This window comes from Lepidothrix coronata, unplaced genomic scaffold (assembly GCF_001604755.1).
Source record: "Lepidothrix coronata isolate B3197 unplaced genomic scaffold, Lepidothrix_coronata-1.0 Scaffold61, whole genome shotgun sequence".
NCBI lineage: Eukaryota > Metazoa > Chordata > Aves > Passeriformes > Pipridae > Lepidothrix > Lepidothrix coronata.
In genome coordinates, this window is record NW_016690241.1 from 1611823 (window position 1) to 1627701 (window position 15879).

The following is a 15879-nucleotide window of genomic DNA, read 5'->3' on the forward strand; positions in this document are numbered from 1 at the left end:
CGGGAGCCGCCGGGGATCACACGCCGGAGCGCCCGCTGGCCGCGGCAGCCATGGGGCCGCGGGAGCCCCGCCGCCGGCTGGAGGCGGTGCTCGCAGCCCTCTACGACCTGGGTGGGTGCGCGGGGCCGGGCCGGGCGCTGCGCCGGCACCGCGGTCCTGCCTGGGGGCCGGGGACGGGAGGGGGCCGGGCGTGTTCGCTCCTGAGCGGGGCGACGGCGGCCGCGCGGGGCTGACCCGCGGCATGTGCTCGGCTCGCAGGTGAGGAGCCCGGCGGCGCCCTCGGCGCTGCGCAGGACGGCGAGAGGAGCGCAGGGGCGGCGGCGGAGGAAGGAGAGGAGGAGGAGAGCCGGGGGCTGCAGCCGGCGGCGGGTGGGCGGCGCGGGGCCCGCGATTTCTTCGGGGAGCTGCGGGCCGAGCTGAGCGCCGCCGCCGCCGCCGCCCCGCCGGCCCCGGCCGCGCCGCCGGCCGTGGAGGTCGTGGTGTTCCACGGGAGGAAGAGGAAGGAGCGGCACAGCCCCGCGGCAGCGCCGGCCGGCGGAGCCCAGGTAGGGCCGGGAGGGTAGGGGTACTCCACTCCGCCCTCCCACAGGGCGGGAGCCGTGGGACGAGGTGCGCTCCCTGGGCACGGCACCGGCCCCCTCCCGTGCTTGTGTTTGTCCCGCTTGCTGATACAGCTGCCTGGAAATCCGGGATCTTTTGGCGATCCGCGTGCTCAGCTCGATGGCATCCAGTCCTGCTTCATCCTGCAGGACTACTGGATGAAGCAGGGGTGGGGTTAGGACTTGAAAACTACTTTTTTCCGGTTTCAGAAGATCTCTGGTTAAGTATCCTATATTTGAAATAGGCGTATTCCAGCAAAATAAATTGATCTGCAGACAGGACTGAGGATACGTCAAGAAGGGAATGAAATGGAAAGCAAAGCCTCTTGGTTACTTCAGTGCCCGAGTGTTTTGTTTGCTGCTCTGTTCCTGTCAATAGGTGTGGATGTGAGGTGCCAAATCTTTCTTCTCTTCTCTGGCATCACAGCAACACTGGGCTGTTGACAAGAAACATGTGTCTTCGAGGATCAGTATTGGGTAGTTGATGGGGGAAGGCATGACAGCATTAGATCTCAGTCTTCTGGTTTGGTTTGTTGGTGCTAAATTACCTCACACTACCAAAAACTATAACTGAGTTGCTTCAGTGGGAAGGCCTGGATAGGCTTGGCTGGAAGCTGAGCAGAGGGATCCCTTGCTGATTCATTGGTCTCCAGATTTTATTGCTTCTCTGGTTGTTTTCCTTGAGTTGCCTTTATGACCATAACATCAGAAGCCCAACTCTAAAATAAACTCTGATGGGCCAACGTATGGCTGTCTTGAATTCAGGGAGACTTACTGATATCTAGGGTTGAACTGCTTGGAACTGGGAAGTTCAAGAGACTGACCAAGCAGTTGGCTGAATCCATAAACTTTTGTGCTTCTTCCTGCATGTTTTCCTCTAAAAATTGCCCTAAGTATTTATTTTCTTATGCTTTTTACAGCTTAAATTTTTATACCTGAGAAGACTGCTGTTAGGCTTGTTAGCAAAATGCTCTGAAGATAACCGGCTTTATTTGTGGTTGAGAGGGACATTTTTATATAGAAACTTTTGCAGAGCTGAGAGAAGTTTGGCTGCAGTGGATGCAGAGGGAAGCCCGGGTGTAACCCTCAGGCCTGAACCCATGACTCAGTGTGGCTTAAGGTCCTGGAGAGTGCAAAGGAAAAGCTTTAATACTTATGTATTAAATTATGTATTAAATACTTATGTGTTATGCATCCTTAGGGGGGATAGTAGCCTTGAGAGCAAATGCGGAAAGATGAGCAGATGGCAGTTTCCTTGCTCGTGCTGCCTGCCCACATCATTGGGCCTGGGAGCGGTCAGAGCTTCCACTCAGAGAGGTGGTTCGGCATATCCTCCCTTAAATCAGGAAGCAGACACAGTCTAAAATAACCTTGGGAGATTTGTTAGTGCTCCAGAGTGTCCTGTGTGGGACACTCCTGTAACAAGCAAGCATGGAGCTCTTTTCCTTGGGATTTTACGCTTCTTTTTCTTCCTAGGATACAGCCTGTTCCCCCTGGAGAGTTCCCCTCCAAACTGAGAACTGCTGATGGAAGGTCTCTGTGTAAATCGTGGACTAGAAAAGATGTGGTTTTCATTGAGCTCCTTTTGAGCGAGTACTTTCTTTAAACACCACTAAGTGGGTTCTGCCATTTGCTGACAGTGCACCCTTTGGAGCAGTTTGTCTTGCATTAGTGGAGCTGGATATGGGCACTAATATATATACATGCATTTGGGAATTAAGCTTGTTCTGCATGTTGCCCCAGCGGTCGGTACCTATTACCACTGCGCTGCCTGTCTCAAACAAAATGACTTTTCTCTTATAAGATGTAATTATTATTGAAAGTGTATAAATTAATTGCATCTATTAATAAGTTTCTGAATTATGAAACTCTTTGTAAATGTTAGCAGATAGATGATCTAGGCAAGGAAGTGCAGGACAAAGCTATATGCACTGTGCTGTAATGGTACCCTATAAAATGTGCAAGATCATTCCAGTAAGACACTATAATATCTACACATTAAAAATGCCATTGAGACTCTCTCTTTTAATAGATCAAGGTAATAAAGCTAGGAAAAGGTACTGCTGGAAAGCTGTACCTACAACTCAGTTTACATTTCACTGCTTTTCAAAAAAACTATTACGATCAACATTTAGATTGGTTTTATTTGTTATATTAATTTGAAATGTTTTATTTTATTTATAGACCCAAATAGTGAATGAAGAGACAAATGTGAACAAACAAGAATTTAACTTTGAAAAAGTAAGTCTGCAGCACCTGTCCAATCTCTTTGTTTTAGTGTGCAGATGTGTGTATTTATATCCTTGGAAAGGCTATGGTGGGACCAATGGGAAGCACTTCCAGAAATGGGTATCTCTTATCGGTGAGGCTTTCCTAATAGGTAATTCTGTCTGCATGCCATGCCAAAGGAGAAACATGCTGACTGTAATCAACTGCTCTGTGTGAAGAGAGGCTTATTACAATTCTGTAGCCTTTCTTCTGGTCTTTCAATGCAAATTTGAGGAGGAACACTGTATGTTACCTGTGTAAAGCTACTGGAGTACCCATAATGTTTAGCATAACTCTTTCAGGCCCATGATGTTAAATGTTGGATTTCTGATCTCATGTGGGAGGGGAAAAAAAGGTGTATTGGCATCTATTGAAACAATAGATGGCTTTTTTCCATTTGTCTTTTTATTCTCTTCTGTTCTTATATGAGCATAACTAGCATTGGCCACCTTAGATACTAATTCATTTACAGATGTGTGCAAGTTGTTCATGTGCCTAATCTTTGCTTGGGGATGTGCTATGATCCTGTGAAATATCTCACTGGAGATTCTGCATGGAGCTCTGTACTGCTAAGAAGAGTGAGGATTTAATCACTGATGTTAAAAAGATTATGAATTCAGCACTGGTTTTGCCGGAGTATTCTTGTATACACACATATGTATGTGTGTAGTCAAACCGCTTCACCATCTGCCCATTCATGTTTCTCACTGGTTCTCTTTTTTTTTATATGGAGGAGATCCATTCTGTGTGTTGTTTTATGTGAAATGAGGAGAATTGAAAATTGTCCCCCTGGCAGTCCTCACTGTCTAGAGATTAGTTGGACAGTGGTTAACTGTTCTGCGGTATAGCTCCAAACTCAGCTAGTTTATTTTATAGCGTGCTGATTTCCAGCATTAGCCAGGATTTCTTTGGGAGTATGACTTTGTTGTGGTCTGCCAAGCATTACTGTACGACAGGTTGGACAAATTATGAAACGCTTGCAATTTTCTGTGCTAGGCTCGTCTGGAAGTGCACAAGTTTGGAATCACTGGCTACAAGAAGCATGAACAACGCATATGGGAACAGGAGCGTGCTATCATGCTGGGAGCCAAGGTAATTGTCACTTGGTTTGTGCTGAGAGGTCACCCACTATTACAGTGTGTGAATGTGGTAAAGAACATGGGGGGCTTTGGTACTACTTTTTTAAAACACAAGGTCCCCTGCCCTGGCCCTTCTCCCACTTCATCCTTACTTTTACATCTTCTATTCTGTCTTGTTTATTTTCTGAAGATGAATGGAAAACTAGTATAGTTGTGTTATCAGAGAAGTAGTGACTGGTTAGGCTGAAAAATAACATGTACTAATTTTTAATCAAGCCATTCAAAACTAAATTGTTGGAGAGAGAGGCTTGCTTTTTAAAGCTTCACTCTCTCAGTGAGTTAAAGATGGAGAGGACTTTTCATTTTATCATCACTAGTGTAAAAGAAAAACTATGTTTTAGATATTTTTTATGGAGTGGGGAGAGGTATGTACGTGGAAAGTTTGTAGGACTGATACAGAGCATTATCATTTTTCTCTACTGTCTTCACCAAGAAAAATGGGGTTTCTAGGTGTCTACCTTACATCCTCTAAGTCCCTTTCTCTCACCCAAAAGGAAATAAGCATTTCTAATGTTTCACCTTTACCACCTGAAAAATACTGTCCATGCAAATGTGTCAATAATTTTTGAAACTATTTTAAAACTTAATCAGTGGTATCCCTCCCAATCTTTGTTGCAGCCCCCCAAAAAGGAACATGTGAACTACAGGACTTACCAAGAGAAAATGAAAGAGAAAAAAGCAGTGAAAGATGCTGATAAGGAAAAGGTTTGTGTGAAATCTTGTGTATAAAAAGGCAGCATGTAAGAGCTAGCCCAAGAGTCTGACATATAATGCCTCAGGCACAGGAGGAGTGCCTGAGATTGACACCTGCTGCTCCCCATGGATTGGGTTCCTGGCTCCCACAGTACTAACCTTATTGGTGAAAGCTAGTTGTGTGCAGTATGAAGGGCACAGAGTTAATCTTGTGTTATGGTGGGTTTCATTGCCTCATCCTTTGAAGCTTATAGACTGATGACACAACATCAGCAGCGTTTGGGTTTTTTTATCTTTTTAAGATAAAAAAAATGGCCCTCAATTAAAGTTTGTTGCATGTTGTCTAACCACAGAGAGCCGGATCTTCAACTGCTTTTATATCAGCACAATTCCATCTAGGATCTTGCTCATTATTTAAAGCAAGGGTGAGGTTTCTGTTGCATCCATCCTCTAGCACAGCCCATCTGGCTCTGAGCCTACTCCCAGCCTTCTCATGTAGGTGGGAGCAGGCTGTGGCATGGGTAATTGCTCTGGCATCCTGTTTCCTGCCACCCTCTTTTCCAGGGACCTACTTCTCCTCCTCTGTCATGTGGCTCGAAGCACATCCACTGCATGACCAGGCATGTTGAACCCTGTTATTTGACAGATACACTCAGCTGGGGGACAGGGCACACCTGCCTGGTGGCAAGTCCATCTTTTGACCCTAGGATCTGTCATATGCCCAAGGAGCAAGCCTCTTCTTCTGCACATGGCAAGGACAGCTTGTTGGGCATGAGTGGGCTGTAAGGTGACAGGAAAGGCTCTCGGCACTCCTAGCAGTGACTCCACAATGCGTTGCATCACTTGTTCTGTCAGGTCTCCCAGCTGGCTTTAAGTGCCTGCTGCTCTGTGAAGCAAAGGCTACAGCGTGTTTTATGTGCAGGTGTTTGTTTAATGAACATGTTCTGTTTGTTATTTGTTCATTAAAATATGTATCTTTAAAAACAGGAACATAAGGGTGATTCTCTTAAGAAGAAGAAGAAAGAACAGAAGGAGAGGTGAGCTGTTTTTAAGGAGATGAAATTAACTTGCTTTTGTATAGTCTCCCCAGTGCATATCCCCTATGTAACTGTGCCAGAAGTCATGCACATCATAGTGGAATGAACTTCTCCAAATGCAGAACTCCTCAAAAAATGGTGACATTGCTCTTTGTCTAGCAGTTTCAGAGGCTTTAGTTACACAGCTTAACTGAAAATATGTCAGTTCTGTCCCAACATGTCTAAGACTGCAGCTGGAGGTGAGATGGATGAAAATCCCTGTGTGCCAATGCAACACTTACTCGGAGCATTTGCCCTAAGAAATAATTTCTGCAAAACACAAGCTACAGTATACAGGGGTTTGAAAGTGAGCTGACATTCTTAATCGTAGTGTAGCAGGTTCACTCTGTGCTCTTAATGTTCCTTCTCTATCCAAAAATCTTTGTATTTCTAAACATTTAGAAATGTAAATCATGCTGTAATGTGCTGCAAATTTTGAATGTCTACGAAGGTAAAATGTTCTGGGATCATTACTTGCTATGATCTGATACTCCTTAATACCAAACACTGACTGCATAAATAGGTGACATTTTTCACCACATTAAGCATTTTCATGTGTTTCTGCTTTTCTCTTTATTATTGTTTTTCCTCTTCCTATTTCAGGAAGGCCAAAAGGAAGAAATCAGTGCCTAGCATTTGGCCTGCAGGACAAGTTGGAAAATTCAGAGATGGGACCTTGATTCTGCAAAGCCATGATATAAGGAAAATCAAATCATCCAAAGTTAGGAAATGAACTTAATGATAGAGTGAAATGGACAATATGCATAAGGTAGAATTCATGTTGCTACCAACACAGACTTACAGAGCCTCTCACCTTCCCACCATGCCCTAATTTTTTAAATTTTGTTGTTGCAGCATTTTCTATGTTCCATTCTGCCTTGGGAAGAATATGAGAATTTACCATTTTATAAATAAAAATGAGAGTTTTTATTAAGAAGGTCACACAGCCTATTTTTATTAGTCAATACATGTCAAAACAAAACATTTCACTTTCTAGAATCAGCTTATTGGCTGTAAGTAAAATATTCATTTAATCCATTAACTAATGGATTAAAATATATATCTCTTTCATATGGAAGGAATATGGAAAAAGCAATACCTTACTCACTCTGAACCTGAAGTAGGTGGTCTCCAAACATTTATCGAACATAAATTTGTTTCTATATTTTTATGGATTGTTAGGGGCTAGTGGAACTGCACAAGAGTTTTCTTGTCCAGCAAAACCTCAAGATTTCAAAATTACCTGCTTTGGAATGAAAATAATATTTTTCTGAAGTTTTGTCACAGTAGGAGTTACACACTCAACATCTGCAGAGATCTCCAAATAAGCAGTTTCAAATAGTGTTTTGGTGGCTTGGATGGTTTGTTTTTAAAAACAAAACCATGTAAGACTAAGCCAAAAGAGGCATAGACACTTTATAGCTGCTGGTTGTTCCTAGTAACTCGTGTTTGTTTTGTTGAGTGTCCCTGTGCCTCTAAGGCTTTTCTATGAAATCTTTGTCGAAACTGAAGTTTTGATGCTATTTGGATTTCAGCAGTTTGGTGTTTCTGGAAGAACAGTTTTTGTCTTCTGTAGCTAAATATTTTTTAGGGTATTTTTGTTTTTAAGGTGGTGTATCCTTTAGAACTGGCAATGGTTAGTGACCTTCCAAACTGAAAGAAACTTCTGGGTGTACCAGTACCCCTGTGGGCTGGGAGCCTGAGCTAGGTGATCTCTAACCCTGAGTGAGCAGTGAGGTCTGTGTCAGCTTGCAGCCAGCAAATAGAACAGCAGCATCAGAGGCTGTCCCTGTCACAGGATGGGAAAGTGTTCTGGGGTAGGGAGGGCCACACCACAGAAAGGGATGCTTTCTGGCATGCTCCTTCCCTCACATCTTCCACCTTACTGAAGGTCCTGGAAAAGTGCTCTGCCACCACAGAGAGGACTAAAAGGAGGGAGAGGAGAGCCTGTAAGGATCAAGAGGCAGGTAAAAAGTGGAAGGGAGTGTTTCTGAAGCCGTGTGGGAAGAGGAGGGTTGTGCAGAGTTGGGTTGCTAAATGCTGTTATCACATTTCATAATTGCACAATTTGATTTCTTGTTATTCAGTATTGCTTGCAGATTCAAACTGGAATTAACAATCATATCTGGTTACAGACTTAATGTCTTATTTCACATTATAGAAATGTCAAATCACCATGGCGTGTGAAGGTGTAGTCACTAAGAAGAATTGAGTACAGAGCATCAAGACTTGTTGAGGCAACAGATGGGCCTTCGATGTTGTGGGATAACCTGTATTTTTTAATTCCTTTTTAATCCTTGAGCTTAGTTTTCACTGCTCACTTCTTGATGAAGTTTTGTTCAGCTGTTTGCGTATAATGTGTTGTGGGACTTTATGTTCTCAGTCAGCTTAGGTAAGTTAAAGGGTTTACTTTCCACCTCTACAGCTCCCAAAAGCTGTTTGGGAGTGAAACTTGGTCAGAATGGGGTGTCTAATTTTGCAGTCCTGCTCTCAAGCTTGTAAGCTCTGTAAAAAAGAGATAAAAAAAATCAGTTCTTAAAAGGCTGAAAACTGAAATGCTGAGTAGATAGCGGAACATTAAGGTTTTCGAGGGAAGAAAACAAAAAGTTTATTCAAAGTGTTGCATCTTCACACTCGTTTATGGTGTTGGTGTGTATGCATTATGAAAGCTTTGTTACATGGCGATAGGTTGCTTATTTATATCAAGTCTCCAAGGTGATTTGAGCTGGCCATGCTACATTCTTGTAGGATGCTGTTGTCAGGTAAGCATGGTACTTCTAGTCCTGTTTTGTTACTAGATGCATCAATCACATCTGGCAAATAAAACTGTTTAGAGCCTGTTATGCACCAGCATTTTCCTGGGCTGGCATGTGCTGGTAGTTAGCAGAGTATGTAAGTTTATGTTCAGGCAGTAAGCTCTGTTGGTTTCTAAGCACATGCTTATACACAAATGCCAATGTTGACTGAATAACTGATTATGGGAACGGGGGAGCAGGGCCCATCTTATTTTGCCCTCTACTTGGAGTTGCATACAGGAATGAAGTACAAAGGAAGAACAGAAGGATTTTTCCTTATCTGCTTTCTCTTGCATGCCTTTTCCTACAACCGTTATCCTTATTCCCTGTTTCCCTATATGCTAAAGCCATTGTGATTATCTTTTCTCCCAGTCAAACCCCTTTCCATAAAGGTGTTGATGCCAGGTGGTTGTCTCTTGCGGGAGAAAAAAAGAAAAGGTGTGATAGATGGTGTCTTCACACTGTCATCTGTAGTTGCTCCTGATTGTTTTGACTGGGTTCCTGTTTCTTACCCTGGTGCTGCTGTCACTGTTATCACCATGCTTTATTCTGCTTTTTTAGCAGACATCTGTAAAGGTTGTGTGGCCTCAATGACTGTTTTTTTGCAGGGACTGTGTGCTGCCTCTGTAGCATTGCTCAGTCTCTCACGAGCTGTCAGCTTGATAGAGGTGTGCAGCTCCAAGATGACAGGTCATTTTAAACCATCTCACAAAGTTTTTGTCTCCCCTGCTCTGACAAGCTTTCTGCCCATTTTGACTTTTACCCAAAGGGCTTTCCAGTCAGATCCTAGTGGTGTCACAGTTCTTTCAGGCTCTGCTTACTCCAGTGTCAGAAATTTCTGGAGTCTGGGAAATCACCCAAAGTGTCTTAGGTGGGATGCAACTAAATAATAGATCCCCTATAACCAATGTGAGCCAGAGCTAATGGAGTGGTACTGGGAAAGAGAGGTGTTTCATGCCACTGAATCCAGGGTATGTCTGAAGTTAAGGCACAGGTGGTTGCTCTGAGGGAGGACTCTTGGGTTTCTCCAGCTACTGGATTATTCTTGATTGTGGTAACAAAGCAGGTACGGACAGTTAGAGTTAGGCATGCATTCTGCATGAGTGCCTCATTTACATTATGGCATAATATTTTTTTATAATAATCAGGAATAATAAATACAGTACTAATGCTGAATTTGTTGGCAATGTTATAAGAATTTATTTAGAAACTGTAAAACAGCATAAACTTATACATCAGGTTTTCCAAAAGGGGAATAATAATAATACACAAAGTTTTAGTTGGACCAAAAGACAAAAAGCAGTTTGTTTCTAATTCAAAAAATACAAACATTTGCTACAGGTACAAAATTATAAAAAGTTTGTATTTTCCTTTTGATCTGGCGATAGACACATATAGCAGAGATGTATATTTCACCAGCTCCAAATTAAGATAAGCTATGGGAAATGACAGTAACAAAAAAAAGTGTTGTAGTTAAGAAGAAAACACAGAAACAACTTCTTGTCTTTCATTTAACCAGAAGTGAACACCATTATCTTATTCCTTTGCACTTTTTTGGTTGCCAACATTTAAATTAGTGTTATTCATGCTTCATATGACAATCAGAAATAACAGCAGGTTTACCTCATGCATTTATTTTTAATATTCATCACATAATGTCTTCTCACCATGCTACCTGGAAAGGTTAGTGTTTTTATTGACAACATTTAAGGGAGGTGGAGGATGATGGAATGCAATCAGGATCTGGGAATATTTCTACCTACTGCTTCATAAGAATATGTTAGAAGCCCTCCAATTAGCATAAAAAATAATTTTGTAATTAATTCTGCTTGGAACTGTTTGCAATAACAAATGTAACAAAAAGGTCATTTAACAGAAAGGGAAGATGCTGCTGAGTGTCTCTGTCAGTGGAACACAAGTCTTATCTCCTGTATTGTGCAAAGATGCAGGAGCCCTACACATTCAGTCTCTGAGGTTTGTATATGGGCTCCTGCACCTCAGAAGACCAAGTGCATCTGATTTATGGCAAATTTGTGCTTCAGGCTGCTGCTCCACCTGGCTGTGTGTGTGCAGCATTCAGTAGAGCTGGGCAGAGGAATCACCAGAAATGTTGTCAGTAAAAACTAGAAGCATCTCACTTTTTTATTAAAAAACAACAAAAAAAAAAGACTCCATCTTTGCCTGGTAATTTTCAGTGACATGTGCCCTTTACATTTGCTACATGGTTGATCTGATACTGTAATCTCCCTTACAAAGTTGATCTAGCCAAGATGCTTGATGTTTTCGTATTGTCTTCCATGGTTCAAAGTTGAATTCTTGATTTTGCTATTTAAGCAGGATGCTGTGAAGCTGGTAAGGCCTGAGATAAGGTATAACAACTCTCCTAACTCATCTTTCTGTTTGTGAGCAAAGGACATACTAGATGGCACTAGAAAGCTGCTGTCACCAGGTTGTGGAATTTTGCATCCCTTCTCATCCCTTCAGGTAATCCGAATTATGGTCCAAAAATGCACTACCTCTTGTTGGCAGTTGCAAACATGGTATTTTTCATACAGTGGTAGTGGCAGCTTAGCCTTGATCTCATCTCTCTTACCTTGTTTAAAAAATATTATCATGTAAGAAAGAAAGAAAAAAAAGCTGCATCTTGCTCCAGAACAACTCAGAAGCCAGAGTATTAGGTGCTCTCTGCTACCTTTGCTAACTATACTTTGAGAAAAAAAAACCCAAAACCCAACTTGCACAGCACTACCACAGAACTCTATCACCAGCCAAGAACAAACTACAGCAATACACTATTATGGCAATATTTACAACACGATGGAACATTATGCATATAATAAATTACATTTAATACTTTTCCTCTTAAACTCTGATATATGTAAGCTCATGCTTATTTTATTTATTTTGTTCAGTCCAATATATTTTCTTCTATGTATCTGAAGTGCATAGGCAACATAGGAGGTGACAGTGCTATCTGCCTATCTTTTTGCGTTTTTAGAAGCCAAATTGCTTTCCAAATTCATGATACATCACAGTATGCTACTGTCCTCACTGACATACAAATTTATTTATAGCACATACCTTTCCACAGCAGAAGGAACAAGGGATTGTCAGCTACATCTGTGCTTATATTGACATTAAGTCTTAGTAAGAGAACTTCTTGTGAGCTCTTTTTGAGTTGATGAGGGAAAAGAAGGGAGTGGAAATTTTGTAGCATTGCATGCCTTGGGAAGTCTGAGAGTGCTGGCACACTACTTCTGTTTGTTCCCACTGAAGTTGATGGAAATTTGCAGAGGAAAGAGCCAGGAAGCAAGCTCACAAAGGCTAAGGTTGGGGTTCACAGGGACAGGTGAAAACTGAGTCCTTTGTTGCTCTGCAGAACAGAAAGTTTACCTGCTCTATTTATTTTGTAGCTGTTCAGAGCTTCCAAATTTGTGTATGCAGAAGACAAGCTTTGTTATATTTATTAGGGGAGGGCTTGTTTGTGTTTTGGTGGGTTTTTTAAAACATTAAGTCAGTTTACAGCTACCCTGTGCAGGCTCTGTACTGTAGTGGATGGGATTCATCCCAGTGCAAAAGACTTTGCTCTCCTGCTTGTAAGGAGCAGCCGCCTGGCCTCTGGGAGCCAAAGAGTCCCATGAGAGGCAGCTTTGTGTATATCTAGGTGCCAGAAGAGCTTGGAGTCCCAGAGAGATGCAGAAATACTCTGAGGAATGAAAAGGAAGCAAGAGCATCCCAATTGGTCCCCTTGGAAATCTATGCTGACCTTCAGCCCTCTGGGTTCTCCCTGGACAGTCAGCAACACAGTTTCTGCAAGGACTAAAAGCTGACTCCCTCCTAAAGAAAGGATTTGGAGGAAACAAAAACTGGTATAAGAGATACTGTAGATGAGGAACATGCAAACTTGCTGGGTTTATAATGAGATGGACTTTGGGGAAGTTACCTGCAAAGAAAGAAACCAACTAGCCTGAGCAGAGCAATAGGACTGTCCCATTCTCCCCAACTGATGCTGTTCTGCAAAGGGAAAATTCTGTTCTACCTATTATCAAATGACCACTGCCGTTCAGATACTCTGCGTAAATATTCATGTGTGGAATAATTAGTTTCCTGCAGTAATTTTAATTACTTAAGCATTATTTCTGTTAAACTATGAAAATTTATGCAGCTGAAGTCACAAACGTACGCTCTATGAGGGTAATTGGTTTATTGCTACGGGCCATGCCAAAGGTAAGTCCTTGAATGTGTACACAACCAACACGCACAAACACGTTGTTTACTTTTTGGCCTAGGGTAAATTAGTCTTACTAATGCAGGTAGCCTACTGTAACTGTATTCCTTTTATTTTATTTGCATTTCTGCTAGGTTAAAAGGAGACTATAATGGTAGCTAATCTGTTCCCTACTTTTACGATGTTCGAATGCATAGAGGTTAAAAAAAAGCTTCTCTACTGCTCTGAAGCACATCCTACCTTTTGTTCGTATTTTAATTAGAAATTAATAACGTGTCACTCAGTGTGTTCTCCCCGAGGTATAATACACCAGGAACTGATATCAAAGCAACTATGAAAACCAAAACCGAGTACTGCAAACACTTCTAAAACCCATTCAGAATTAATTTTATATATCTAGCAGTGGTTGAAGATTGGAAAGATGTAAATTCATGTGAGTTTCCTTTACAGAAGTTGGGAGTAAAGACAAAGGTTCAGTCCCAAAACAAACAATGCCTTCTTGCTTTTAATACATGTGAAGGTAGAGTGCCTTCCATATTCAGATTATCACAGGATGTTTCCCAATATAAAAAACTATGTGCAATTTATGTACAATATTCCCATACACTACTCTGACTGGCAATACTCAAAGCCAACACTATGATTACAACTGTTACGTTCATAGAAGAGCACACTCAAGAGGAAATTTGGGGTCTGGTAGTGTTCTAGCTGAGGTAGGTTAAAACAGACCTGCTAATTAGAAAATCTTGCGTGAGTTCGTATGGTATTGAATGAAACCGAAGATTATAACACAGTTGGTCTCTGATATTCTTTACAAAACCAAGACCAGCATAGCACAGTTATTCTATTCTCTACAAGTTTACTAATACAATCCATTCCAGACTTTGAAGAAAGTACTGTTGCTTTCTCACTTAAAAGCATATGTTATTCTTTTCCATAGTTGGTTTTACTATTTCAGTCTTGACGTTGCTGAAGGTGCCCTGCTGTTCTGCAGGAGAGGTGGGCTACAGGGTGCTTGGTTACAGGCAACAGGATGGCAGACTGTTTTTTGTCTGTGCAATAGCCCAGGACTGTTCTGTTCTGGGCTACCTTTCCCTTCCCACAATGGCTTTGAAGTGCTCTGCCACAGGGAAGCGTTGCCATCGCTCAGCACTACCTGAGTGATGTGCTCCATACAGGGACCTGCAGCAGGATGCCTGGGGGCTGGCAGGCTGCCCGAGGGCAGGCCTGGGCCATTTGTCCTGTGGCTGTGCTTTAATGCAAGGCAGTAAGCTGGATTTTGGTTAGAATATTTGTTTTCAGGTTTGATAATTACATGCCTGATAACGTGTGTGTGCGTACATGTATGCTTCAAGAGGAAAATTTGTATAAGCAGCAGGATTTAAAAAACTGAAATAGAACATTGACGGGATTTAAGAGTTTATGTTTCTCTCGTTTGATAGCACCACACTTAACATAGGATACAATGACAGAGTCCAAGATATCATGAGCTCACCCAGTCTGCTGCATCTTGTCCTCACGCATTGCCATTATACACACACACACTTGCATAAGTTAACTGGGTTCAGAAAAAGCACACAGGCAAGTCAGTGTATTTTCTGACAACTGCAGGCAGGTGACAGTGCCATGGCTGTGGGAAAAGTTCACTATCTCTAGTTGTCACAGACTCCAGTTGTCATGGGCAGCACCTGAAATGACTGCTTGTTTTCATGGGAGATGCCAGGCACAGGTAAGTCTTGCAAAAGATTTATGTCCCAATCCAGAAAAATTCTTAGGGACAGGTTTTGCATTAATGCTAGGAATCTCTCTCAAGTGCTTTATTAGGATCAAGACATTAAATAGCTCACAGTAATCTAATAGAAAATTAAGGCTTCTGATCTCAAAGCTACATTGGAACTACAGCTGCCTAGGGCTTATCAGGATCAAGGCTGGAAAGCAGCATTTTTCAACATGGGAGACTTTGCGTGTGCCATATTTAAATAAATTTCTTATCAATTCAGTTGAAAGGAATCTCCCCTGCATTGTTTTTCATGAGTTGTGCTGATAACCACAATCAAATCTGCTGGATATGATAGTCTCCACAGTCACGCCTAAATAACCAACACTAAAATGTTATCAAGGATGTTTTTCTCTCTACTTTTTGTGTCTGATTTCTGCGTGTATCATGGTGTTAGCTAAAATGAGCACAACTATTTGTTTGGAAACCAATCCTATTCTTGTCACAGATAATGAGGTAAGTTCTGCCACAGACTTCTAGAGGGACATTATCCCATAGCTTACTGCAGTCTAGAGCCAGAAGGAATAATTAATGGTCGTTTGAGCCCCTGAATATAATTGACAACCAGGAATTCTTGAGCATACAGCCTCCACTTCAGCTGTCAAAATATATGCTTTCTTGGTTTAAGGACTTCAGGTGGCAAGGGAATCCAGTTCACCTACTGGTAAATTGCTCCAACATCCATTGCCCCTCAGTCTTACCCATTTTTTCCAGCATCACTAATATTTAAGCATAAATCCAGCCATGAGAGGGAAAATACAGTCATTTAACTTTTTTTCGTAAGTGTGTTTGCGTGTGTGTGCACGAGTATACATATGTGTGCAATGCATTGGAGATATGTTCAGGTACACATCTTCAGTTGAGTGCCAGTTCAGCGGATGTGCTTGCTATGGCTGTTAAATTAAAAAAGGGAGTGGTCTAGTTGTAACCAGCTGATTATTTGGTGAGCAACATGCCGCACAGTGTTTTAAGTCAAGGAAAAGAATGCTTTTTTGCTGACTTACTGAGAAGTGCCAAAACACACTGAGAAAGCTTAGAGAGTCCAACACAGTGTCAGGCAGGGGCTTCATTAGTTGTTGGGCAGCTTGGTCTGTTTTACACATTGTGGCACCTCCAATCCTGTGTGCAGAGTCACCTGCACAAAGAAGAAATAAGAAGAATGTAGATTCAAAGTGGGACATCCTCAGCAGAGAGCATTCATGAAGGCAAAGTGCAGACAAATGACAGGGGAAAGGCTGTGGGACTTCAGGGCCAAGTTTAAGTCAAGAATATTAATGCAGATGATATCCAGCCCCTGAAATAAA

At 42.1% G+C, this 15879-nt stretch overlaps 2 protein-coding genes across 6 annotated transcripts in view; one reads left to right on the forward strand and one right to left on the reverse strand.

The window, feature by feature from the left end:
- The first annotated feature begins 50 nt into the window (after positions 1-50).
- CUNH1orf131 (chromosome unknown C1orf131 homolog) lies at positions 51-6709 on the forward strand. Its single transcript, XM_017817559.1, has 7 exons — positions 51-111; positions 259-545; positions 2784-2840; positions 3864-3959; positions 4625-4711; positions 5687-5736; positions 6379-6709. Exons 1-7 carry the CDS (start codon positions 51-53, stop codon positions 6506-6508), a joined length of 768 nt encoding a protein of 255 aa, XP_017673048.1. The 3' UTR covers positions 6509-6709.
- A 2918-nt stretch (positions 6710-9627) lies between these two features.
- TRIM67 (tripartite motif containing 67) overlaps positions 9628-15879 on the reverse strand; it is a 46494-nt gene continuing 40242 nt past the window's right edge. For 4 of the 5 annotated variants that reach the window (XM_017817608.1, XM_017817609.1, XM_017817607.1 and 1 more), the window contains one exon: positions 9629-15710. In XM_017817608.1, coding sequence (XP_017673097.1) covers positions 15645-15710 — 66 coding nt within the window. In that variant the 3' untranslated portion in view covers positions 9629-15644. Of the gene's footprint in view, positions 15711-15879 lie in introns of all 5 variants that reach the window. The other variant, XR_001875254.1, reaches the window with a different exon arrangement.

Coding starts and splice junctions, on each gene's coding strand:
- CUNH1orf131 (XM_017817559.1), top strand. CDS start 51: ATGGGGCCGCGGGAGCCCCGCCGCCGGCTGGAGGCGGTGCTCGCAGCC. Junction 112..258: donor CGCAGCCCTCTACGACCTGG/GTGGGTGCGCGG, acceptor CTCGGCTCGCAG/GTGAGGAGCCCGGCGGCGCC. Junction 546..2,783: donor CGCCGGCCGGCGGAGCCCAG/GTAGGGCCGGGA, acceptor TTTTATTTATAG/ACCCAAATAGTGAATGAAGA.